The 26,087-nt window shown below is 47.1% G+C and overlaps 2 protein-coding genes across 2 annotated transcripts in view; one reads left to right on the top strand and one right to left on the bottom strand.

Moving 5' to 3' along the window:
• Positions 1-2,212: 2,212 nt before the first annotated feature.
• ARMC6 (armadillo repeat containing 6) lies at positions 2,213-25,715 on the bottom strand. The gene is given in 10 exon segments (XM_048497781.1): positions 2,213-2,647; positions 2,788-3,400; positions 4,277-4,424; positions 5,216-5,358; positions 9,324-9,418; positions 9,421-9,465; positions 11,321-11,900; positions 15,391-15,473; positions 17,704-17,854; positions 25,235-25,715. Coding segments are annotated over 8 exon segments (1,428 nt in total). The 5' UTR covers positions 17,825-17,854; positions 25,235-25,715; the 3' UTR covers positions 2,213-2,647; positions 2,788-3,187.
• SUGP2 (SURP and G-patch domain containing 2) overlaps positions 25,483-26,087 on the top strand; it is a 29,637-nt gene continuing 29,032 nt past the window's right edge. The window contains 1 exon segment of the mRNA XM_048498818.1: positions 25,483-25,562. Within this exon segment, the coding sequence (XP_048354775.1) occupies positions 25,543-25,562 (20 nt within the window). The 5' untranslated portion in view covers positions 25,483-25,542.

The following is a 26,087-nucleotide window of genomic DNA, read 5'->3' as shown; positions in this document are numbered from 1 at the left end:
CACATGCGGGTACAGAAAAGTGGACATAATGAATTGTGATTTTGTGACTGTTTGATAGTTCTTTGGACTTTGGCGGTTGTATGTGAGTGTCCCGGTGATCCTTTGAAGGTCAAAGACCAAAAGGTGGTTCTAGAAACCTGGCAAGATGGTTCTAGAAACAGGGGAACGGTAGAATGACTCCCAACACTGGGGGGCTGGGAGCAGACAGATTAAGAACATAAGAACATAAGAACAAGCCAGCTGGATCAGACCAGAGTCCATCTAGTCCAGCTCTCTGCTACTCGCAGTGGCCCACCAGGTGCCTTTGGGAGCTCACATGCAGGATGTGAAAGCAATGGCCTTCTGCGGCTGTTGCTCCCGAGCACCTGGACTGTTGAGGCATTTGCAATCTCAGATCAAGGAGGATCAAGATTGGTAGCCAGAGATCGACTTCTCCTCCATAAATCTGTCCAAGCCCCTTTTAAAGCTATCCAGGTTAGTGGCCATCACCACCTCCTGTGGCAGCATATTCCAAACACCAATCACACGTTTCCTTTTATTAGTCCTAATTCTTCCCCCCAGCATTTTCAATGGATGCCCCCTGGTTCTAGTATTGTGAGAAAGAGAGAAAAATTTCTCTCTGTCAACATTTTCTACCCCATGCATAATTTTATAGACTTCAATCACGTCCCCCCTCAGACGTCTCCTCTCCAAACTAGAGAGTCCCAAACGCTGCAGCCTCTCCTTAAAGGGAAGGTGCTCCAGTCCCTCAATCATTGCAATTGTGGCACTGAAAAGCGTCTTTCTGGTGTGACTGTGCAACGTGCAACCCACACCCGAGTCCGGCCCAGTTGAGCAGGTCACGCTAGCCGAAAGTGAGGCTGACAAAACCGTAACCCACAACCTCCAATCAAGGACAGTAGAGAGCAGCAACCAAATGGGGAATGCTGGGATTGAAACGAGGGAGCGGGAAGTAGAATGGGTGGAGAGTGAGCTGAGGGAAGGGTGGAACAGGCCCTGGTGGGAGGGTGAAATGAACCTAAGGCATGCATGGCACACTGGGGCAGGTGGGGACAGAGTCATAGCTGCCAGGGGCCAGGGGAATGCGCGTTGCACCGGACGCACGCCTGGGGTGGGTGTGTGTGCAAAAAATTCAGGCTCGTTGGTTTTTTGTATTTTTTAGTGTTTTTTTCAGTTTTTGGCCTGCAGGGGGCGCAGTTTTTTAGGCTGGCAGCACCAGAATTTCAGGGATTTTTTGGGAGACTCTCCTGATGACACCACCCAAGTTCGCCGAGGTTTGGTTCAGGGGGTCCAAAGTTATGGATTCCCAAAGGGGGTGCTCCCAAAGTTATGGATTCCCAAAGGGGGTGCTCCTAATAGATGGGGGCTTATGTCTTTGAAGGAAAAAAAATTGTCTGTTTGCATGACTGACACCATTTTATCGTCTGGCTCAGAGCCAAGAATGAACGTGTACCTGAAGGGGTAGCAGAACAACAAGAAACCTTAGTAGCAATTCCAGCGGGTAGAGCATAGCCACTTCTCAAAAACCAAGGTCATAAGTCTGCGGAAAAACAATCTTTAGACGGGCAAAACAGGCCATTACCTATGAAAGCGGGCTTCAGTCGATCATTAGATGCATCGTGTTGCTATTGCATGTTCGTGGTGGGAAATGAGAAGAAGAGTTGGATTTATATCCCCCCCCCTTTCTCTCCTGTAAATAGACTCAAAGGGGCTTACAATCTCCTTTCCCTTCCCCCCTCACAACAAACACCCTGTGTGGGAGGTGGGGCTGAGAGAGCTCCGAAGAACTGTGACTAGCCCAAGGTCACCCAGCTGGCGTGTGTTGGAATGCACAGGCTAATCCGAATTCCCCAGATAAGCCTCCACAACTCAAGCGGCAGAGCGGGGGAATCAAACCCGGTTCCTCCAGATTAGAGTACACCTCCAGATTAGAGTACATTGAGCAATGTAAAATGATACAGAAAGGTGTATCAGTACATGTATTCAAAGGGGTGGGACTCCAAAGAACGCTTTGTAACTTTGTAGTTAGGAAGGATTGTTTGGTCACGGCATAATTAACTTTCCTTAACATTTTTGCTTCCCCCAAGTGAACAATTTGGAGAGTGAACCCCTCGTTGGGACCCAAGAATGTGACCGTCATCTTCTTCCCACAAGAGAGAAGTTGCTGCAGGATTAACATTAAGGATAAGAAATTGATTTCAGCAGCATAGGAAAAAGGGTGGAAAGCGGCATTTAATTGTTTTGAGATTGACGGTGCTCCCAAACAACACTCAGCCCACCTCTTGGCCTGAACTCAGTTACAGCAAGGTTAAAATTGGTTGTACGTCGCTCAGAGCCCTTTGGGGCTGGGGCGATGTATTAAATCTGATATATAAATATATGTAAATAAAATGAAAGATTAAAGAAGTTGAAGAAAAACAGCAAAACAGACTCACACACGTAGACACGCATATCTTTGTTTAACGACACCAGGATGACACAAGGAAAGAGCTTGGTGCTCAGAGGTGAGAAGCAGGGAAGTACAGTAGAAGAGCAAACAGAGTTACAGCAGGGACCAGCAGCAGTTGCCATAGTAACAGAGGCCTAGTTGTGGGACCAACCAGCCTCCCACCATCCAGGCAGGGGCCAACTTACAGTGGTGGCGAACCTTTGGCATTCCAAATGTTATGGACTACAATTCCCATCAGCCCCTGCCAGCATGGCCAATTGGCATTGCTGGAAGGGGCTGATGGGAATTGTAGTCCACAATGTCTGGAGTGCCAAAGGTTCGCCACCAAGGTGCTAAACAGACAGTCATCCATCTCCTCCAACCCCCCCCCCCCCTGCCTTTCACACAGCCCAGCTTTGCAGAAGGAGTTGGCAGGCTCCGTTCCCTAAGGTTGTAAGTGCAGTGGCCACACAACAACGCCATCCTATCTCGAGGGGCAAGCCGATCCTCTAGAGCAGGAAGAGCCTACAAGGAATCCTGGCGAAAGGAGTAACCAAGCGTGAGAGAACACCGTTGGGGCACTGTATGTCCAGCCCAGGCAGGCAATGACGTGGGCCTACCGGTTGCCATGAGCCAGAAGGGGGCACATGAGCCCACTCATCCCCCTCAACTACAAAGCCGAGCTTTACTCCAGTCCGCATTCCTTTCAGCCTATGAGAACTCTGCAGGTCTTGCCGGCTTGACTGCAGCCCCGCCGTCTCAGTGCGCGAGGCCGCCCTTTTGGCCTGTCCAGAGCTCCCGCAGCTCCACCTTACAGCCGAGGTCCCGCAAGGCTGCTTTGGCCACGTCGTCGCAGTCTCTGTGTGCTGCCCGGGCTTCCGTGATCAAGTTCTCCGCTCCCATTTCCAGGATGGGCTGGGAAAAGTCCCGGGTGTGGGAGACGAGGTTGCGAATCAGCATGCAGGCTTGTTTCTGCAGGGAAAGAGAGAAAGAACCGGCCAGTTGCAACTGTCATTCAAGCTTAGAAGAAGAAGAAGAAGAAGAAGAAGAAAAAGAAGAAGAAGAAGAAGAAGAAGAAGAAGAAGAAGAAGAAGAAGAAGAAGAAGAAGAAGAAGAAGAAGAAGAAGAAGAAGGAGAGAATGAGGAGAATGAGGAGAGGAAGAGGAAGGAGAAGAGGAAGAAGAAGGAAATTAGTAATTTTAGCAATTTTAACTGTATTTCTTAACCTTGTTTTGTTTTAAAATTTTGTCCCGTTTTATATGCCAATAAAGGCTTGTGTTGTTGTGTTGAGAAGAGGAAGAAGAAGAAGGAGAAGAGGAAGAGGAAGAAGAAGGAGCAGGAGAAGAAGAGGAAGAGGAGGAAGAGTAAGTAGTAGTTTGGATTTATATCTCCCCTTTCTCTCCTGCAAGGTGACTCAAGGTGGCTTACGATCTCCTTTCACAAACACCCTGTGAAGTAGGTGGGGCTGAGAGAGCTCCGAAGAACTGTGACTAGCCCAAGGTCACCCAGCTGGAGTGTGTTGAAGTGCACAAGCTAATCTGGTTCACCAGATAAGCCTCCACAGCTCAAGCGTCAGAGCGGGGAATCAAACCCGGTTCTCCAGATTAGAGTGCACATGCTTAAGGATCTTTGATAAGGAACTAATATTTTATCCTCAAACAGCGGTTGTGGTAGCCAAGTTCCTGTTAGCTACTATGAAGATTTGAGATGGCAAGTACAACATTACAATCGCCAGCACTAACGCGTTGAGACTGTAACGTACTGTGACTGATATTCATTTCGTTGATACATTTAATGCCAATAAAGGTTTGAAATCATTATAATTTAAAAAATGCTGCCCATCAGTACCTGCACAGTGACTTCCCTGGGATGCATCTTCATGGCCTGCAGCGCTGCCAAGGCCCCTCCCCCTTCCATGATGACCCGGCAGTTCTCCGGTTTGCGCAAAGCGAGCATGCACAGAGCCGCGCAGCTCTGCTCACACACCTGGAGGCAGAAGGGGACAGGAGGGAGAGCCGTGGCATATTATAGTCATATGTGGACGGAATGCATAGAAGTGAAAAAATTTTGGACAACTGTAATGATATATAATCAAGAAACTGGTGAAGATTAATATTGGGATAAATAATGATTTAATGTTCATGGGTGTAATGGAGGATAGAAGGGTAGATAAAAATATAGCTATATGTATAAAATAATGATCAAAGCAGCACAGGCAACAATAGCTTTAGGCTGGAAAGAAAAGAAAAAATGGACAATCCAGAAATGGTTGGAATACATCTGGGAACAAGTGACACTGGACATTTTGGAAATAATAACAAAGAAGAAACTGTGGCAAGCTAAACAGAGCGAAATCTTGAAGATATGGACCATATACGCGGACTGGATGAAAGAAGCCGGAGTCAACGAGGAGAAATGGGAGAAGAGATTACAAAGAATGAACTTACTGCTGTTTGTTTGATAAAACTATGAAAAAAATATGGGGGGGAGGGAAAAAAGGGGGAAAATGTATTGTTTGAAAACGAATGAAGAAAAGCATTAATATAAAATGTAATATTCAAATGATACAATAAAAATTAAAAAAAACAGGGAAGAACGGCCCCTGCAATGTGAGAAAAAAAAGGAGGGAGAGCCGTTAACCAGTTCCAGGATTTCCGACTGCACAATTTAAATGGCCCAAAAAAAGAATCCCTGCAATCAATGTCAATTCTTGGCTTTCCTTTCCAGATCCCTTGCCCCCCCACCCCTTAGATACAGCACTGTGTGTTGGGAGCCAGCTCCGCATACCAGAAGATGCCTCGGATGCAAACAGGGGAGAGGGCACAGTTTGGCCCCAGAGGCCCAGGTAACACTCGCAGGCTCAGAGTCTGAGCCTCCAGTAGTGCTGACAGGATTGGGTCCAGAGGCTCAGGCAGAGCCTGCAATAGTCCCTGCAGGATTGGGTCCAGAGACTCAGGCAAAGCATGCAGACTGGGAGCCACAGCCCAATCTCAGGTCTGTAACTCCCCAGCTTCCTGACACCCAGCTGGGGGAGGATGTGTCTGTCCCCTCGCACCCAGTGTCGCCAGAACCCCAGGAGCACTGCTAAAAGAAGCTGCATGCCAGCTTGCAGGAATGGCGATGGAGCAGCAGGTTGGCAGCTCTGGAGCAAAGGAGTCCTTGGAGAAGCCAGGCTAGGGAGGTGCAGCTATAAGAGGCTAGGTAAGTCTTAATGATTATTTAAATGGATGGAGCCTATGTAATTTGTTGTTGTGTAGTTGTATGGTTTGCTCCCCTACTTAATATTGTATTGATTTTATGTTGTACACCGCCCGGAGCCCCTTGGGGATAGGGCGGTATAGAAATCTAAATAATAAATAAATAAATAAATAAAATAGGTCAGCAGTGGCGAACCTATGGCACGGGTGCCAGAGGTGGCACTCAGAGCCCTTTCTGTGGGCACATGTGCACAAAGCTCATCATGTGGGTAGGGGGCGGAAAATCACTACACACACCCCTCTATAAGAGCTAACCTGACACGATCGTTTACACAGGAGTAAGCTAGGTTGCTGGCTTAGGACACTTCTGAGGCAGAAACCCTCCTAGAATTCGTGATTCACCCATTCGAAGGGTTGCACGGTTGCTTCCCCAAGCTTACTCCCAAGTAACATGCACCTCAGAGCCAACCTAAAACCTCAGTATTCAGGTCAAATTGCCGGGTTGGCACTTTGCAATAAACAAGTGGGTTTCGGGTTGCAATTTGGGCACTCGGTCTCGAAAAGGTTCGCCATCACTGGGCTAGGTATTGGTGGGTGGTACATTTGGCATATAGGGCTTTGGGACCCAGGTTGCATCACGGCAGCAATGCCGCGCTTAGACTGGTAAGCCACTGTCAGTATTACCCTTGTGCAGTTGTGGAGTCTGCTGCTCCAGAACCTAGGACAAGGAGTAATGGGTTCAAGGTACAGGAAAAGCAATTCCGCCTAAACATTAGGAAGAACTTCCTGACAGTGAGGGCTGTGTGACTGTGGAATATGCTGCCTCAGAGTATGGCAGAGTCTCCTCCTTTGGGTTTTTTTATACGGAGGCTGGATGGCTGTTTTGATTGTCTTCCTGCATTGCAGGGGATTGGACTCAATGGCCCTCGTGGTCTCCTCCAACTCTATGATTCTAAGAAAGAAGGAGATGGTGTACATCTGTAGAACAGAAAGAAGGAATGGACTTCAATCACTCTTCCATTTCTGTAGCCCTCCAGCGGTGGCGAACCTTTGGCACTCCAGATGTTATGGACTACAATTCCCATCAGCCCCTACCAGCATGGCCAATTGGCCATGCTGGCAGGGGCTGATGGGAATTGTAGTCCATAACATCTGGAGTGCCAAAGGTTCGCCATCACTGGACTATACTAACATCTTTTTCTGAGACAGAGTATAGAGATTTGGGGATTGAGCCTGAAAAGGGGAGGGACCTCAGCTGGCTGTAATGGCTTAGCAGTCCATCTGCCAAGCAGCCATTTTCTCTGCAGGGTTTGAGGTTCTTTGTCTGCAGGAGATCTTGAGGGGCTAACTGGAGGTTGGCAACCCTTCCTATCACCCACCAAGTGTTTTAGAAAATGGGCGGGGCCAGGTGGAGCTTTTGCCCGGCAAGCCTTCTGATTGCCCACTGGCGATTTGATTGGCTGTGGAGATTTTAAAAAATAATAATTTGGCAGCAGTTGCAACCACATAATAAGCATCTTCACTGTGTGACTGGAGATAAGATGCAGCAGCCATTTTGTGACCGGCTTTTCCTTCTGTGGCAGCCATTTTGTGGCTGTGCCTACCACACTGTGCCAAAATGGCTCAAAAGGGTTGAGGACCCCTGGGCCACAGACTTACATTTAAAACCAAATTAAAAGTGGGAATTCAAGGAACCTGATAATATTTTGATATGAGATCTTACTATAATGCTATTACATTGCTGATTAAAACAAAACCTTGGCAGTAGGAAGAGGAAATGGATTGTGTGGGAGGGATGGCTGCTGGGTGTGTGGGACCAAGGGTTGCCAGGTCCCCTGTCCACCAGCAATGGTCAAGGGGGATCAGGAAAATCCAAACTTTTCCACCCACATGCAGCCCCTCCCCTCCCCAGGCTGTGCTGTGAACTTTCCCAAAACTTTGAGAAAGTTTTGAGAAAGATTTTTTTAAAAAAACCAGGGAAACCCCAGGAGTTACACAAATGCACCACAATCTGCGGGAGGGGAAGGCTACTTCCCAACAAACTCTGGGCAAATAATCCATGTGGAAATCCCAAAAAACCAAGTCAACCTCCCCCTCGTATACCCAAAGAGGTAATGTCAATACTTCCTCCAAAAGTTACCAGGCCAGGCTTCTCTTGGCTGTCATGAGCAACTCAAGGGGCCATCATTTGCTGTTTACTACTTGAGGCGCTGAGCCTGACCAAACAGGAGGCAGAGGAAATGGGTTTAAATCAGATTCTAAGGGCGTAAGAAAAGCTGAGCTGGATGAGACCAAGACCCACCAAATCCAGCAATCTGTTCACACGGCAGCCAAGCAGGTGCCTCTAGGAAACCTACAAACAAGACAACTGCGGCAGAATTATCCTGCCTGCATTCCACACAGCACCTAAAACAACAGGCCTGCTCCTCTGATACTGGAGAGAATAGTCATGCATCATGACTATTATCCATTTTGACTAGTAGCCATGGATGAACATGTCCTCCATGAATCTGTCCTCTCCTCTCTTGAAGCCTTCCCGGTTGGTGCCCATCATCACATCCTGGGGCACAGAGTTCCACAAATTTAACTATCTAATGTGTGAAGAGATACTTTATCCAAAAACTGCAGTTTTTGTATTTCCCTGCCCCGTTGAGTAGATCTCTCTCCCTTTGGGAAACCGTACAGAAAAACTGAGTGATTAGGATAAAAATACCTAGGTTACATCAGGATACCTCTATATCTATTTACATAAATAAGGACTTTCTTTTGGTCAATAAATATCAGGTATATGCAGTCTGTACAATATTACAGATAATGCCCCTGCATGGTAGGAATTGAATGGAACGGAAAATGGGCTTATATGTAGTTCTCTTCGTCATCATCTGTGTCCAAGTAGTACTTGTTCAGGGCTGTAGGAAGAAAATAACAATAAGCAGGTAAATGCATTTTTTAAATCATACGTACCCTGTTTCCCCGAATATAAGACATCCCCTGAAAATAAGACATAGTAGAGGTTTTGCCGAAGTGCGAAATATAAGGCATCCCCCAAAAGTAAGACGTAGCAAAGTTTTTGTTTGGAAGCATGCCCGGGATTAAAAATTAATAGCCAACAAAGCCGCTATGTTGCAACTATTGGGTGTGAGGTGTGCCTTTAGGAGGGAGTTGATGGACGGAGTTAAGAGAACCAGGAAAAGCAGAGGCCTAGTGAAACTTCAGCAAGCAAGCTACAGAGCAGGAAGTGAAAGCTTTCTTATGTCTAAGAAGAAGAAGAGAAGAGTTTGGATTTATATGCCCCTCTCCCTGCAGGAGACTCCAAGGCTTATTAACTTCCTTCCCACTCACAAACAAACAATCTCATGAGGTAGGTGGGCTGAGAGAGCTCCGAGAAGCTGTGACTAGCCCAAGGTCACCCAGCTGGCGTGTGTGGGAGTGTACAGGCTAATCTGAATTCCCCAGATAAGCCTCCACAGCTCAGGCGGCAGAGCTGGGAATCAAACCTGGTTCCTCCAGATTAGATACATGAGCTCTTAACCTCCTACGCCCACTGCTGCTCACCAGTTCCTGCAAGCCATGAGGGAAAGAGAAAGAAATCTCAGCTAGAAAGGGGGAGAAACACGAGGACACCACGCTGCAGGAGGCCCCACTGTGCGGCTAGAAGCCCCGAGGTAAGCGTTCTATGCATAAGGGGACAGAGATACCTGATGGTCAATACAATCAGCCAGCAATGCCACCATGAAATTTAAGCTCTGTTGTCAATCCATCTCCCAAGCAAACTCATCTGACAGCCAGATGGAAGAGGAGCACAGATTTCGCGGAGGACGCTGCAATCATCTGTGAAAACTGGAGGAAGAAACAGAAGAATAAGACACTTTTACGAATCACAGCAAGGCCACGTGCACGAAGGATACAGCGCAATGACAGGTGCAGGGGTCTTTTCCTTTTCATTCATTCATTCATTCATTCATTCATTCATTCATTCATTCATTCATTCATTCATTCATTCATTCATTCTTTAGATTTTTATACTGTACTATATTCCTCGAGGTTCAAGGAACAACAGACAATCATAAAATAGTAAGACAATCATAAAATAGCTAAAACCTATAAAAGCAGCAATAAAACAATGAAAACTAACTATAAGGAAGGAAAGTTTGCAGTAATTGTGGGCTAAGTGGCCAGATAAATGACAACGAACAAAAGATATTCAGTTGCTGGAGGAGGGTGAGGTTTTTTATTTCCATTTTCTCCACCAAAGCCTCCCTCATTCAGCACAGAATCAACTTTTAATCAAGGGACGTGTGCGAACAACAGACCAAGGCTGTTCTTCCTTTACATCTTTCCTCCGTTCTCCCGAGGTGTCGGGGAAAGGCTGTATTCTAATAGGGTTTCCACTGTGATGGGTGCCCCTTCTTCCAGCCTTCACACTGTTCTCCTTTTCCTCAGCTTCCCAGCCCAGAGCATTGCAGGTCTTCGGCTGACCATGCAGTAGGCAATCTAACTGCCAGGGCCAGGTAACCGCCTCCCCCCCACGCTTCTGCTCCTCGGGCCAGCCGGCATGGTGGGCATCAGTATAAGTACTGCATCTCGGCCATAATCATGTGAAAGGGCAGCATGCTGCAGCTTCACGGGGTGTGGAGGGCTAGGCTGGTGGGCAAGCGAGCAACCACCTCCTCTTCCTCCTCCCCCATGCTTGGCCGCTCTTCCGCCTCCCTCGTGCACGCCACAATCCTCCTGATCTTCTTCCCCCTGCGCCTCAACTTTCATCCCAATTCTCCTCCCCCTGCACCTCAACTTTCATCCCACTCTCTATTTTCAACTTTCATCCCATTCTTCCTCCCTCTAATACCAACTTTTCATCCCGGATTCCTCTCCCCTACTTCTCAACTTTTCATCCCATTCTCTCCCCTACGCCTCAACTATCCCTATTCTCTCCCCACGCCAACTTTCATCCCATTCTCCTCTATGCTACTAACTTTCTACCCTATTCTCTCCTCTCTACGCTCCTCAACTTTCATCCCGATTCTCCTCCCCCTACGCCTCAACTTTCATCCCGATTCTCCTCCCCCTACGCCTCAACTTTCATCCCGATTCTCCTCCCCCTGCGCCTCAACTTTCATCCCGATTCTCCTCCCCCTCATACCAACTTTCATCCTGGATTCTCCTCCCCCCCACGCCAACTTTCATCCCGATCCTCCCTCCCCTGGCGCCTCAACTTTCATCCCAATTCTCCTCCCCCTACGCCTCAACTTTCATCCCGATTCTCCTCCCCCTACGCCTCAACTTTCATCCCGATTCTCCTCCCCCTACGCCTCAACTTTCATCCTGATTCTCCTCCCCCTAAGGGCCAATCCTCATCCCGACTTCTCCCCCCACGCCAACTTTCATCCTCATTCTCCTCCCCCACGCCAACTTTTCATCCTGATTCTCCTCCTCTGCCTCTAACCATCATCCCATTCTCTCCCCCCTAATACCACGAAGGGGTGCTAAAAAACTTGGTCTTCCCTTCTGCTTCTTCTGCCAGCACACCTCTGGTCTAAAAGAAACTGAAATCCTAGAGTGACATAACATCCTTACACCCTCCCTTTCACAACCTCCCTCGGCTCCACCCCCAGATCTCCAAGAATTTCCCTACCCAGATTTGATAACCCCAAACCACCATCTCTTATTGAGCTGGGTAAGCACATTCAGTGTCTACCTTTTGCAGCCTCTATAAGGATCCTCAAGCCATCGTGTTCCACCACAATCATCTTATGTGTTTCGTATGGGCTGGGGCACCTCGGATGTCAGTCGCCAAATGTCATGGATGCGCAGCCCCGAAAGCAGGCTCCTCCCGATTCACATCGGCACAACCCTCGTGGTCGGATGATGGCGCCAAGCAGAAGTTGAGGGGCACCGCTTCTCTCACGGTGGTCCCAAGCTGTTCCTGCTCGTGGTTTTCAGGTATGGTGGCGGATGCCGTGGACAGCGGCAAAGGTCAGCTCGGCATCGTCCCGGCTCTCCCGCAGGACTCGCAGCAGCAGCTCCTGTCCAGAGGCATCAAGGAGATCTGGCTGGCCATCCAGGAGCGCAGAGAGGGCGTCGAGGGCTTTCAGAAGAGAGCACCTGTCCTCAGACGCCAAGCGACAGGCTGCCAGCACGGCAGGGTAGGCCCCTTTCTGCCCTGCCAGGTAACGGATTGCCAGGTCCTGCCTGCACTGTTCAGCAAAGCTCACGAGGAGCTCATCTACTTTGCTAGAGTCAGAGTCAACAACAGCTTTCTGGAGAGAGTCCAATGTCTACGGGAAAAAAACAGAAAATATGGATTACAACTAGGGAGGAGGCCAAATTTTGCAAGCTGGTGTGATGGGATTCTCCTCATTTAAATGTTACTTTAGCTTTGTGGAATAGTTAAATTTAAAGATGGACTCGTTTCGAACTTATAATATTATCCTTATACTAATTCCTAACTTATATAAGCAATATGTTAAGTTAACGCTGATTATATAGTTTAACGAACAGGTCTGAATTAACACTTATAAAATGCAATTTTATACCTATTATTGTACACAATAAGTTGATAGATTGAATTAACCAGTAGCTTCTAGTAATACTATTTTTCTCGTAGATAATCTAGGACAGTGGTGGCGAACCTATGGCACTCCAGATGTTCATGGACTACAATTCCCATCAGCCCCTGCCAGCATGGGCCATTTTGGAGGGGCTGACGGGAATTGTAGTCCATGAACATCTGGAGTGCCATAGGTTCGTCACCACGGATCTAGGAAGTTATAGATGTATTCTGATGACTGGTAATTTTAATGAATGTCTTTTTCTTTTTTCTTTCTCTCGATATCTCATTTCTTTTTCCAGCTTATATTACTTCTCTTTCTTACCTTTTTTCTCATAAACTTGGTTATAAATTTCAGTTTGATATTTCATGGATTGCAAGACTGATAACACCATGTGATGTTACTAACTTTACTTTATCCTACTTCTTTGTGTTATTTTAAAACCAATAAAATATTTTTAAAAATAAATAAATTTTGCTTTTGCTTTGTGGGAAACGAACCCACAAGTGTTCATTCTCTGCTTCTTCTGGACAAGTGATTTTCTGCAATAATTATATTTTCCAATGGTATTCAGTGAAGCAAAATGAAACCAAAGAATCACCAGGTTCAGCTGCTCAAACAGGGCAGACCAAAACCATTGATGGCATTTATTGATACTAGTTGCTCACTTAGGTCCCTTTCAGATTACCATTCTAAAACAGATGTTGTCTGTTGGCCCATTTCTGAGTTGAGCAATACAGAGACAGACATTTCATACAGTTAATTTCAACCTGTCTATCAGCTGCCACTCACACGGTCAGGAGTTCGAGCCCCCTGTGGGTCAGATATCCTGGCAGCTGGCTCATGGTCAACCTAGCCATCCATCCATTCCTTTGGTCGGTAAATGAGTACCTAGCTCATAGCTAGGGGTGTGGCAAGCACAGCCGGGGAAAGCAATGGCAAACTACTCCTACAAAACGCTTTGCTTATACTCAGGGTCAACATGACTGGAAGTGGGGAAACTTTGTCTTTATCAGTTGTCTTCTGTTTATAGTTCATAGATAGTCAGTCTGCAGCCTTCTCCAGATGTTAGTGGATCATAGTCATCCCCGCCAGCATGATGTATGATGCTGGCAGGGGATGATGGGAACTGTAGTCCATAACATCTGGAGGGCCGCGAGTTTGACACCTATGCTTTCAAACAGTGCCGCTTTTTCCTCCCGTCTCTTTCTGAAACGCGTTCTTGTTCAACTTCTTTTTTTTTTTTTACATTCTCAGTTTCCCTCTATGGCTCTACAGCAATCTAATGCATTCTAATGCTGGTAACAGAGCAATTCAGGGGTACATCATCAACATAAGAACATAAGAGCCAGTTGGATCAGACCAGAGTCCATCTAGTCTAGAACTCTGCTATTCGCAGTGGCCCACCAGGTGCCTTTGGGAGCTCACATGCAGGGTATTAAAGCAATGGCCTTCTGCTGCTGCTGCTGCTCCTGAGCACCTGGTCTGCTAAGGCCTTTGCAATCTCAGATCAAGGAGGATCAAGATTGGTAGCCATACATCTTCTCCTCCATAAACCTGTCCAAGCCCCTTTTAAAGCTATCCAGGTTAGTGGCCATCACCACCTCCTGTGGCAGCATATTCCAAACACCAATCACACGTTGCATGAAAAAATGTTTCCTTTTCTTAGTCCTAATTCTTCCCCCCAGCATTTTCAATGTATGCCCCCTGGTTCTAGTATTGTGAGAAAGAGAGAAAAATGTCTCTCTGTCAACATTTTCTACCCCGTGCATAATTTTATAGACTTCAATCATATCCCCCCTCAGACATCTCCTCTCCAAACTAAAGAGTCCCAAACGCTGCAGCCTCTCCTCATAAAGAAGGTGCTCCGAACTGCTACGGTGCTACAGTGCTGTAGCGCAAATTTCAGAGCATTACAAGAAGAGGCGAAAAAGAATTCGCTGTGGCAAGAGGCAGAAAAATGCTGTTTTTTTCTGGAGGTGCTCCAGATATTTCTAACTAGCATGCTGCCAAGATTTAGGAGAGTAAGGGAAAACTGAAAATAGGGGGGGGGGGGGGGAAACAGCTTCCAGAAGAAAATGGCTGAGCCCCAGGATTTTTTGGGGGGGAAGGGCAAGGCACACGCTCGGTGCAGTGCACACCCACTGTCCCCTGGTAGCTCCGCCTCTGCATACAGGTACTTGACTGGGTCAAGGCTGAAAGTGTGTCATGGGCCCAGATGATTGCCAGAAGCTAACCTCATTAACACAGTGCAGATCCTTGTGCTGCAAAGGCAGCAGCTACACAGCCAATCAAATTCCCAATGGCCAGCCAAAAGTCTTGCTGGGCAAAAGCTCTCCTTGACCCCTCCCACTTCCTAAAAATGCCAGAAAGCGTGCCAATGGATGCCTTGGGGCCTCCAAGCAAACATACTAGGGAGCCCCAATTTACACGGCAGGTTTTCTTGTCAGAGTGACAAGGCCGGCTGCAGGAACCAGACTTAAAAGGCTGGAGAGGTTGGGCTGTGTCAAAGTTTACGTATGCATTTGTTTCATTTTTACCCCACTTTTCTCCTTAGTGGTACCCAAAGCGGCTTGCACTGTTCTCCTCTCCTCATTTTATCCTCACAGCAATCCAGCGAGGTAGGCTAAGCTGAGTGTGTGTGACTAGCTCAAGATCACCCAATAAGCTTCCAGGGGACAAGTGAGGATTCAAACCCAGGCCTTCCAGATCCAAGTATGACACTCTTAATTGCTACACCGCACTGGTTTTTAGGTTTCTGCTTTACTGACCAGGCAAAGGTAGAAGGTCCAGCTATTTGGATTTATCTCTGGAGTGGACCTAAGAGGCTTCATACAGGAGCAGCAGTGATGAAAGGGTTAAGAGAAGGCGGGACTCTAACCTGAGTGGAACTGGGTTTGGATTCCCCGCTTCTGTCCGCCTGAGGAGCTGTGGAGGGCTTATCTGGGGAATTCAGATTAGCCTGTGCACTCCCACACACGCCTGGGCTGGGTGGACCTTTGGGATAGCTCACAGCTTTTCTGAGTTCTTCAGTCTCCACCCACCCTACAAAGTGCTTGGTTGTGAGGGGGGGGAGGGAAAGGCATGCCAGGCCTTCTTGAGTCTCCTTACAGGAGAGAAAGGGGGGATATAAATCCAAACTCTTCTTCTTCTTCATACTGGTGAATACTCCAATTCCTTTCACCCTTTCCTGGAGAGCCCCCAGCTCTCCCCTCACCTGTAAAACAGCATGCTTCTGTTCTTGACCATTCTCAGGAGCAGGATTGGGAGCCTCCTTCACTATGTTGCTCAAATCCACACCTGAAGAGAGCGAAAGAGAAAGAAGATTATACCAGAGTCCACAAAGAATTCTTCTGCCTCGATCCCGATACCTCTGCCCTGGTCTCTCGGTCAGGAGGTCCATTCCACCTGGTGGACTTCACTCCCGCCTGGGTTGCCGGCACCCCAGAACACCTATTGAGCCAACTTGAGGCTGTGGAAGAAGATTCACAGTGGGGTGCAAACTCTTGTCTCAGGAATGCCTGCCAGTCATCCCCCCCTGCCCCTGACAATTCTTCAGAGGAAGACTTGCCTGAGCCTCCCAGAGCCACGCCAGCCAGCCCTGCTGGGGTAGAGTGGGCTGTCTTCACCGCTTGCAAGCCAGGCGGGAGTGGGAGCCTCGTGAGAAGCCTCCTCAAGCAAAGCAGTCCTCAGAGCGCATATAATGAGTCCAGGTGTGGGATGCATGGCACTTTCCCCTTGGCAAATCCCCATGCCACTGTTCTGACTGTTTTGGATCTTGCCTTGACCTTGGACAGGGTTTCCATGACCTTGCTTCTCAGCTACTCCCTCCTGGTTTATCTATACCAGGGGTCTGCAACCTGTGGCTCTCCAGATGTTTGTGGACTACAATTCCCATAGCCCCTGCCACCATGGCCAATTGAGGCTGATGGGAATTGTAGTCCATGAACATCTGAAGCAAGGGCTGATGGGAACTATAGTCCATGAACATCTGAAGCAAGGGCTGATGGGAATTGTAGTCAATGAACATCTGAAGCAAGGGCTGATGGCAATTGTAGTCCATGAACATCTGAAGCAAGGGCTGATGGGAATTGTAGTCCATGAACATCTGAAGCAAGGGCTGATGGGAATTGTAGTCCATGAACATCTGAAGCAAGGGCTGATGGGAATTATAGTGCATGAACATCTGAAGCAAGTGCTGATGGGAATTATAGTCCATGAACATCTGAAGCAAGGGCTGATGGGAATTATAGTCCATGAACATCTGAAGAAAGGGCTGATGGGAATTATAGTCCATGAACATCTGAAGCAAGGGCTGATGGGAACTATGGTCCATGAACATCTGAAGCAAGGGCTGATGGGAATTGTAGTCAATGAACATCTGAAGCAAGGGCTGATGGCAATTGTAGTCCATGGAACATTCAGCTATAAGTATTGATGGGAATGTGTCCATGAACATTCAGCTATGGGCTGATGGGAATTATAGTGCATGAACATCTGAAGCAACTGCTGATGGGAATTATAGTCCATGAACATCTGAAGCAAGTGCTGATGGGAATTATAGTCCATGAACATCTGAAGCAAGGGCTGATGGGAATTATAGTCCATGAACATCTGAAGCAAGGGCTGACGGGAATTGTAGTCAATGAACATCTGAAGCAAGGGCTGATGGGAATTGTAGTCCATGAACATCTGAAGCAAGGGCTGATGGAAATTATAGTCCATGAACATCAGAAGCGCCAGAGTTGGACATCCTTGACATAGGCCAAAATTGGCCATGCTGGCAGGGGCTGATGGGATTTGTAGTCCATGAACATCTGGAGAGCCGCAGGTTGCAGACCCCTGGTACCATGTTACTTGACTCTCTGGACTGTTTGACTCTGTTTCCTGGACTTTCCCCTGGCTGGCTGTGTTGGTTTAGACCTGACAGTGAACTGACTGACCTTGGGTCAGAGTGATTCCCGCCTCAGATGCCTTCTCAGTGCTGGTGCTGCCATAGCAGCACCCCCGCCTCACCCCCGCCAGCACACTGCCATTTATTTATTTATTTTTAGTGGCAAACACCAGCTCCATCTCTGTTCAAACTGGCTTACAACTGGAAACATAAAATACCATAATAGAAGTACAACAGCAATGCTTAGAGAAACCATTTCCTAACTAATAATCAAGAGATTTGGTCAAGTCACTCCAAGCTCCGCTATAATAGCATCCATGTGCCAAAGAATTATTTTGAAGGCTTTCAAGGAGCTTTTAGGTTTTCCCAAATGCAGCTTGAAACCACTGGCTGGTCCACATTTTTTAAAAGCACCGCTATCCACGTAGGTCAGAGGAGTCCAACTCTGGTGCTTCAGATGTTCATAGACTACAATTCCCAACAGCCCCTGCTGGCATGGCCAATTGGGGCTGATGGGAACTGTAGTCCATGAACGTCTGAAGCAGGGGCTGATGGGAATTATAGTCCATGAACATCTGAAGCGCCAGAGTTGGACATCCTTGACATAGGCTAAAATCCACATTCAGCGAGAAGTACCTTGAGACTCAAATTGCTGGATAGCTTCCATCACGGCTTCTTCTGGATCCATGCCAAACTCACTGATATTCTCCTGTACCACACTGTCAAATGTCTCCTGGGTAATCCGTCTGGCTGCCATTTTGGTTCTATGCAGATCTGAATTCTCGGCCTGCAAGAGAGAAATGTGAAAGGATTTTATCTATGTTCATGCTTGTTCTAAAACAAAAAGGCAAGCCAACAAAAGGAACAAAAGAATATGAGAAGAGCCCTGCTGGATCAGACCAGTGGCCCAGCTAGTCCAGCATCCTGTCTCACCTGGCAATTCAGGTATGACAGGGGGCCAACAACAATGAGGCCATCCCCTGATGTTGCCTTCTGGTTCTAAGGCTCATTCCGCACATGCAGAATAATGCACTTTCAAACTGCTTTCAGTGCTCTTTGAAGCTGTGCGGAATAGCAAAACCCACTTGCAAACAGTTGTGAAAGTGGTTTGAAAACGCATTATTCTGCATGTGCGGAAGGGGTCTGAGATTCAAAGGCTGATTGCCTCTGAATGTGGCTAGTAGCCAGTGATAGATCTATCCCTCCATGAATATATCCAATTCCCCGTTTATTGCTGTCTAGGCTTGTGGCTATAACAGAAATCGTAATACTTGCTAAGACTCTGAGGTGCCACCTAAGCATTTAGGACAGTGGTGGCGAACCTTTGGCACTCCAGATGTTATGGACTACAATTCCCATCAGCCCCTGCCAGCATGGCCAATTGGACATGCTGGCAGGGGCTGATGGGAATTGTAGTCCATAACATCTGGAGTGCCAAAGGTTCACCACCACGGGTCTAGGAGCCTAGATTATGTTACAATAAAGATACTCAGGTCCAACTCACATTGGACCATCCTGGCAGACCTATGAGCAAGCTGGTTTGTTTGTTTGTTTATTAGATTTGTTAACCGCCCCTTCTATATTTGGCTCTGGGCGATGTACAATCAACAGCATAATACATAAAAGCTGTTTCAACTAGAACCCGTGATTTAAAAACAAAACAGTACCCAAATAATGAGATAAAATAACCGACATAGTCCATAAAATCAGAAGTTAATAAACTGGACTACACTAAAAGCTGTAAGAGTTTGGATTTATAATCCCCCCTTTCTCTCCTGCAAGGAGACTCAAAGGGGCTTACAATCTCCTCCCCCCCGGCAACAAACACCCTATGAGGTGGGTGGGGCTGAAAGAGCTCTGAAGAGCTGTGACTAGCCCAAGGTCACCCAGTTGGTATGTATTGGGAGTGTACAAGCTAATCTGGCTCACCAGATAAGCCTCCACAGTTCAAGTGGCAGAGCGGGGAATCAAACCCGGTTCTCCAGATTAGAGCGCACCTGCTCTTCACCACCGCACCACAGACTGTGGGATCACCTCTGCCTGGGGCTGCCAACTCCGGCTGGCAGAAGCTCTCCGTGGTTTTAGGCAGAGAAATGCCTTCCTTAGTAACTGCTACACAAATCCTCGAACCAGAATGGCAGAAGATGGCTCAGAAGATCTTCCGCATGCAGAGCAAGCGCGTTAACACTGCGACGTGCTTCTCTGGAGAGAGACTAGATTATATTACTAGATTATATGGTACTCTCTAGAATCTTCCAGAGAGGAGGGCAGATGGCGTAGCATTAAAGCGAGTGAGAGCGTAAGCTCTGCTCTGCCTTGGATTTTGAAAGAGGAAAAGATATTCAGCTGTATGACCTGGCACGCGTGGGATTCCCAGACTCGATGGGGCTCTTTGGCCCAGCTTCTTCCATTTGTTTCTGCTGAATCCCCAGCGTCCCTTAGACCAGAAGTGTCTGCTTGGACTGATAAGAAGTCTCCAACATTTCAGATTACATTCAGATTACTTCAGCACATTTTTTGTGCTGAAAAATGCCCCCTTCGACTTATACGCGAGTGAACGGCTGAGCTCGCAGACCTGCAAAAAAGACTTGCTTTGGGGCAGCGGCTGCCATCACCCCGAAAGCATCTTCACTGTGTCATGATAAGCTATCCGTGTCGAAGGAGAACCTGTAGGGACTTTTTAAAAGGGGGATCTTCCCTATGAAACTCTGAAGAGATGCTGTCTGTGTGAGGCCGTTTCCGCACGGCCACACTCAGGGGTGCGACGGCACTGTGCCGTCGCCCGAACGACGTACCTTCCCTGTGACCTTCAGGCCTGGGCTGAAAGGGGGGGGATGGGGGGGATGGCGCCTTCCAGCTGAAAGGGGGGGATGGCGCCTTCCAGCCGCTGCCGTTCGCACGGCAGCAGCTGGAAGCTGCTGTTTTCAGAAAACCTCGCTCGGGGAGCGAGGTTGGGAAACAGCGGCTTTGCGCCGCTGGGGCGGGGAGCGAGGGCGGCGCTGCTGCGATGCAGCTGCGCCCCCCATGCGAACAGCTCCCTAGGGACGGCGTTTTTGCCATCCCTAGGGCGCTGTTATTGGCCCGTGCAGAAAGGGCCAGAGTTATATATTCCACTTCAGAACTTTTTAAGTTATTGTTGATACCAGACTGTTTTTCTTTGAAATAAATATTCAAAACATGTTTTATTGGTATCTATTTTTATTTTTGAAATTTACCAGTAACTGTGAATGCCGTGTTAGGTGTTACTCTGTGCCCTTGAAATTTCTGTTCTGACAGGCATATCATCTCTCTTGGAGAGAGATTCCATTGCACTTGTAGCATTTAAGGACTGCAAAATGCAAGTCAAGATTTGTTACTAGTAAACCAGTAGCTGCTGCATTTCCCACCCTAGACTTATACACGAGTCAATAAGTTTTCCCAGTTTTTTGTGGTAAAATTAGGTGCCTCAACTTATATTCGGGTTGACTTATACGTGAGTATATACGGTAGGCATTTTCCCAGACTAGAGATGTGAGGGCCGGGGGGGGGGGGGGGGAATCTTCCAAAGGACTTTTAACAAATTTTCGATGGGAAATGTGGAGGGTCCCTGCCAAAAAAAGAGAGAGAACCTTCCTACTTCTTAAAACAAGTTTTCCTTACAAATAGAAAAACTGCTGAGCTACATCCAATGTGATTTTGACAGGATGCCCATTTGTACTGAGAGAGGTCACCACTGCAGCAGTAAAAATGCCCAAAATACCTTTTCTGGATGCAACTCTGTGCCAGCAGTCCTTGTACACACACTGCTCAACACTACAGCGCCGTTTTCTTCATCCATTGGACTCAGATGGGAAAGCTGCAACCTTTGCAAATAATTCAAAGCTTCGAGAAACGGGCCTGTTTCAAACATACGCCAAGTATTGGAACTACCGTACTGCCCTATGTTATCTGTCCTCTGTATGCCAAAAGTCTATTCGCCAGTTAAAGGGACTCAACTAGCAGGTGCTGCAAAAGCTCTCACTTTGCCAGAGACTTTGCAGGTCGGCTGACAGGCAGAAGAGACAACACAGAGCTGGATAAACGAACATTCTGCTAACGGGCTACTTATAATCGAGAAGACAAACTCTATTGGCCTATCTGCTGTCCTTTCATTCTGGCCTGCTTCTGATACTTGCTGAAGCATAAAACACAGATTTTTGGAAACAGAGGCTAACAACCTTATTTGTGCTGCCTCTAAGCATAGTTGTCAAACTCGCCGCCCTCCAGATGTTATGGACTACAGTTCCCATCATCTGGGAATGGGATGATGGGAACTGTAGTCCATAACATCTGGAGGGCGGCGAGTTTGACAACTATGCAGGCATGCGCCCCATCGAGTCTGGGAATCCCGCGCATGCCAGGTCATACAGCTGAACATCTTTTCCTCTTTCAAAATCCGAGGCAGAGCAGAGCTTACGCTCTCACTCGCTTTAATGCTACGCCATCTGCCCTCCTCTCTGGAAGATTCTAGAGAGTACCATATGTAGAAAGATTCTGTCCTTGTGACTCAGGCACTGAACCAGTACAACATATTTTATTCTTCTGCTCAGTTAGTTAGTTTATTTATTTACAGTCATAGACCAGTTCAGAAAGATATCAATGACATATTCAAACATTCAAACAAACATTCAAACAAACACCACAATAACCAAACTGGCCAGAATCAAGGTGAGCCTATTAAACCATTAAAATGAGCGTATTAAAACCTTACCAGAAATCCAACTGTAATACAATATAACAAAATATTTCCCTGTAATAATTATTTTAAATTACTTAATCTAAAACCAATTATTATAGGAAACACCTTTATTCTTTTTACAAATACTCCAGGCAAATTTGGCAACTTTCAACGTGACCTCAACATCTGTTCCGGCAACCAATATTGAGATAAGGGATCTCCTATCCTGGCCAGGATATTTACATGACACTGGGTTAATTAAAATTCTTCTTTCCTCTTTTAAATTTCTACAAAGATAAGATATTCTAGTGATCCTATAGATCCACCTTGGAATTTTTCTGCTCATCCTATTATGAGCTTTGGGCTAAATTCTTAATCCTTATTCTTGCGCTGAGAGCCAGCTCCTCTGTTGCAGCTTTGATGTCCTTTTTATTAAATAGCCCTTTTGCAAATCTGTAAGGGTAGCTAGTTTCCTACAGGGTGCTATAAACCTTCACCTTGTTAAGAATAAGTGTTAATCTAAGTATTGTAAACTATATAACGTATGAATTTATCCAATTTGGCTTTCTACCGGTACTCTATTTTATATTAATTTTTTAATGTTAACGTTCTTCAACTGTTTGTTGTGGGTTTTCTGGGCTGTGTGGCCGTGGTCTGGTAGATCTTGTTTCTAACGTTTCGCCTGCATCTGTAGCTGGCATCTTCAGAGGTGTCTCACAGAGAAAAATGTGCTACACATTGTGTCCAGATGTAGACACAGTGTTTAGCACGCTTCTCTCTGGGATACATTCTTCAATGGTGTCTCCTTTTAATTGCTATAATGGTTTATAATTTTGATGCCAATAAAGGCATATGTATGTATGTATGTATGTATGCATGTATGTATGTATGTATGTATGTAACATTCTGATTCTGCACAAGGCATAAGAACAGCCCTGCTGGATCAGGATTATAGTCCAGCGTCCTGTCTCACACAAGAGCCAACCGGTTACTCCAGTAAGCCAACAACAGGGTATGGAGGCTGGAATCTCCCCTGAGGTTGCCACTTGGCATTGACATTCAGATTACTACCTCTGAACATGGAGATTTTCTTTAGTCCCCATGGCTTGTAGCCACAGACAGACCACTGTCTGCCATGAATCTGTTTAATCCTCTTTTAAAGCTGTCTATGCTTGTGGCCATCACTCTGATCTCTGGCAGTGAATTCCCCATTTTTATCCCCCACTCTATAGAAAAGTATTTCCACATTTACATTCTCAGTCTACTGTCTATCAACTGAATTGGATGAAGGCAGCTTCACACAGTCAAAGTGTGGTGCAGAAATCAAGGGTGTCATACCAGGATTGGGACAATCCCGGTTCAAATCCCCACTTACATCATGAAAGCTCACTGTGTGACCTTGGACTAGTCACTCTCTCTTCATCTACTCTACCTCACAAGGCTGCTGTGAAGATGAAATGGAGGAGAGGAGAAGGATGTAAGCTATTTTGGGTCCGCAACGGGGAGAAAAGCAAGTTATAAAATTAATTCATGAAATAAATACTGAATTAAATTCCCTTCAGTTAGAAGGGCCTAATAGGAAAACACTCTCCCTGCTGCATGGTGTGTCTTAGACCCCTGCTTACAGAAGGCTCTGGGTTCAATTGAGCCTGTTAAAAGTTTCTCAGCTAATGTTTGGAAAGAGATCTGACCTGACAGAGTTGCAGCCAGGACAAGTGCAGGTATTTTTATTTATTTATTTAATTTATTATTCAATTTGATAAACTGCTCTGCCCCCGAAGGGTTCTGAGCAGTGTACAGACCAATAAAAACAAACAATAAATAGCAAAAGGTGCAGAAGAAGGCAAGTCGAGTAATACATTTAAAAATAATAAAATCAGTAGCAACTATACAACATATTTTGTTAGATGACATCTGGTCACGTCCGGGAGGGGACCAGTAATTTGCTGAAGGTGGAAACAGATGTTACACAGAAGAAGAAGAAGAGTTTGGATTTATATCCCCCCTTTCTCTCCTGCAGAAGACTCAAAGGGGCTTACAATCTCCTTGCCCTTCCCTCCTCACAACAAACACCCTGTGAGGTAGGTGGGGCTGAGAGAGCTCCGAGAAGCTGTGACTAGCCCAAGGTCACCCTGCTAGCGTGTATGGGAGTGTACAGGCTAATCTGAGTTCCCCAGATAAGCCTCCACAGCTCAGGTGGCAGAGCTGGGAATCAAACCCGGTTCCTCCAGATTAGATACACGAGCTCTTAACCTCCTACGCCACTGCTGCTCCTCAGGGCATCAAGGGGGCATCAAGGGGGGGGGGGGCGAACACTCCGCGGCCAGCCTCCCCAAAAGCCCGCTGGAACAGCTCAGTTTTACAGACCCTGCTGAACTCACCAAGGGCCCTCAGGGCCCTAACAGCTTGAGAAAGAGCTTTCCACCAGGCTGGGGCCAGGGTCATAAAAGCTCTGGCCCAGGTAGAGGCCAGTCGCAAAGGGGCGGGAGACCACCAGTATGTTCGCCTCTGCCGAGTGAAGAGGTCAGGTCGGGACGTACGGGGTAAGGCAGTATACACCAAGCATGGCTGAGGCTCAATCGTAGAACAACTGGTTTGCAAACACGGAGTCCCATGTTTGACCCCCAGCATCTTTGGCTAAAATGATCAGCAACTGGCGTTGGGAAAGGCCAGAGCAAGCAAGCATAGGATGACTTTATTTTTGCTGTCAAGTCACAGCTGACTTCTGGCCACCCTGCAGGATTTTCACAGCTAGAGATGTTCAGGGGTAGTTTGTCATTGCCTGTCTCTGCTGTGATTCTCTGTAGCAGCTGGGGGGAAAAAATCAAATACAGCAGAATCAATGCTTGCTTTGTCAGACACATTAACCTGCAATAAGCCCAACTAAATGCAACAGAAAAAAGACCTCCCTTCTACATAAGCATGCATAAGCTAGAGCAATTTACATCATAGATGAGGATGCTATGCATCAAATCCATTTGGGATGCAAATGTGGGTAACGCTGCCTGCAATGACCAGAAAGCCCTAAAACGTCTTAGAGAGAAAACGGCTAAATGTTAATAAATGCCGAGCACATCCTAAGTATCCCTTCCCTCCCCTGACACCATTCCCCGTGGAGTACCCACAAGCCTTCAGGTGAAGAGCAGATCCCACTCATCCAGGTTGGTAGTGCAATCCTAAACACACTTACACCTTTCTAAACCCACTGGCGTCAGCTGACTTTGAATGTTATAACTCTGCTTAGGACTGTATTGCTAAATAAGTAGAACAGATTCTTAGATCAGCAGGGCCTGTTTTAGAGGAAAAGGGTGGGAGGGGCTCAATACCTTGTGAAGGTCAGGATTCAGCCTTGGTGGAGGAGGAAAGGGAATACCTAGGGATGAGGGATGCTCTTAAGCATGTGCAGAATGACTCCCCCCCCCCACCGAGATATGCAGACTTTAAGGTCTACCCTACATATTGCAACCTTACCTGATGTATTCCTTGGCACTCCGCAACAACCCTCTTCTTGAACTAATAAGGTGATCCTGAAACTGCCGGGCTCAAAAAGACGTGCATCTGCCGTGGCTATTGCAGCACCTACACTAATTTTGGCCCCGCGCGGCCTCCATACAACCCCTAGGTGCCGTACCCGGCTGTGCACCGATTAGCCAATGAAAACGACGGCTACACGCCATAAAGGATGTTTAACTGCGCATGAGTCGGGTTTCCGCAGCCGGCGTGCCAAAACCCTGGCGCATGCGCGGGGCTGTCCCATTGACTTCCCGTGTTAGCATGCGATGCTGTCAAGTACTGTCCGGTAGATTTTTTTGGAGAGAGAGAAAATTAAATATTTATCATTGCGGCTGGCGCGTAGTGAAAAATTTCAAGGGAAGGCGGATTTGTGCGCATGCCAGTGAGAGATATCCTCCGGAAAACCGGGTTATAGATAGGGAATAGAAACGCTGAGGCCTTTTGCGCATGCTCTGACGGAACATGACCGTTGATCACGCATGCGTTGAAATAGCCCTGTCCCTCCCTCCAGTATTGGATTTCTTCTCTTCAAGTTGTGGAGTCGGTATTCCGCAAGGCGCTCGCCGCCGCTATCTGCGCATGCTCGTGAAGCGGCCATAGTCGGGGTGGGCTGGTTCGCTGGGCGCATGCGCCGAGAGGATTTTTTCTTGTCACTTATGAGCTCTTTTCTTCTGCAGAGGTTACTACGTGACAGTTTGAAGAAGGGTCGTCGGATTGTTTAGGGTAGACCCCTCCTCCGGAAGTTCAGTGAAGAGGAGTCTAACCTCACAGTTTCAGGAGGGGGGAAAAGAGGAAGGCCTAACTTGGGGAG

This window comes from Sphaerodactylus townsendi, linkage group LG05 (assembly GCF_021028975.2).
Source record: "Sphaerodactylus townsendi isolate TG3544 linkage group LG05, MPM_Stown_v2.3, whole genome shotgun sequence".
NCBI lineage: Eukaryota > Metazoa > Chordata > Lepidosauria > Squamata > Sphaerodactylidae > Sphaerodactylus > Sphaerodactylus townsendi.
The sequence above is the reverse complement of the archived record's forward strand: the minus strand, read 5'-3'. Positions and strand labels throughout refer to the sequence as shown.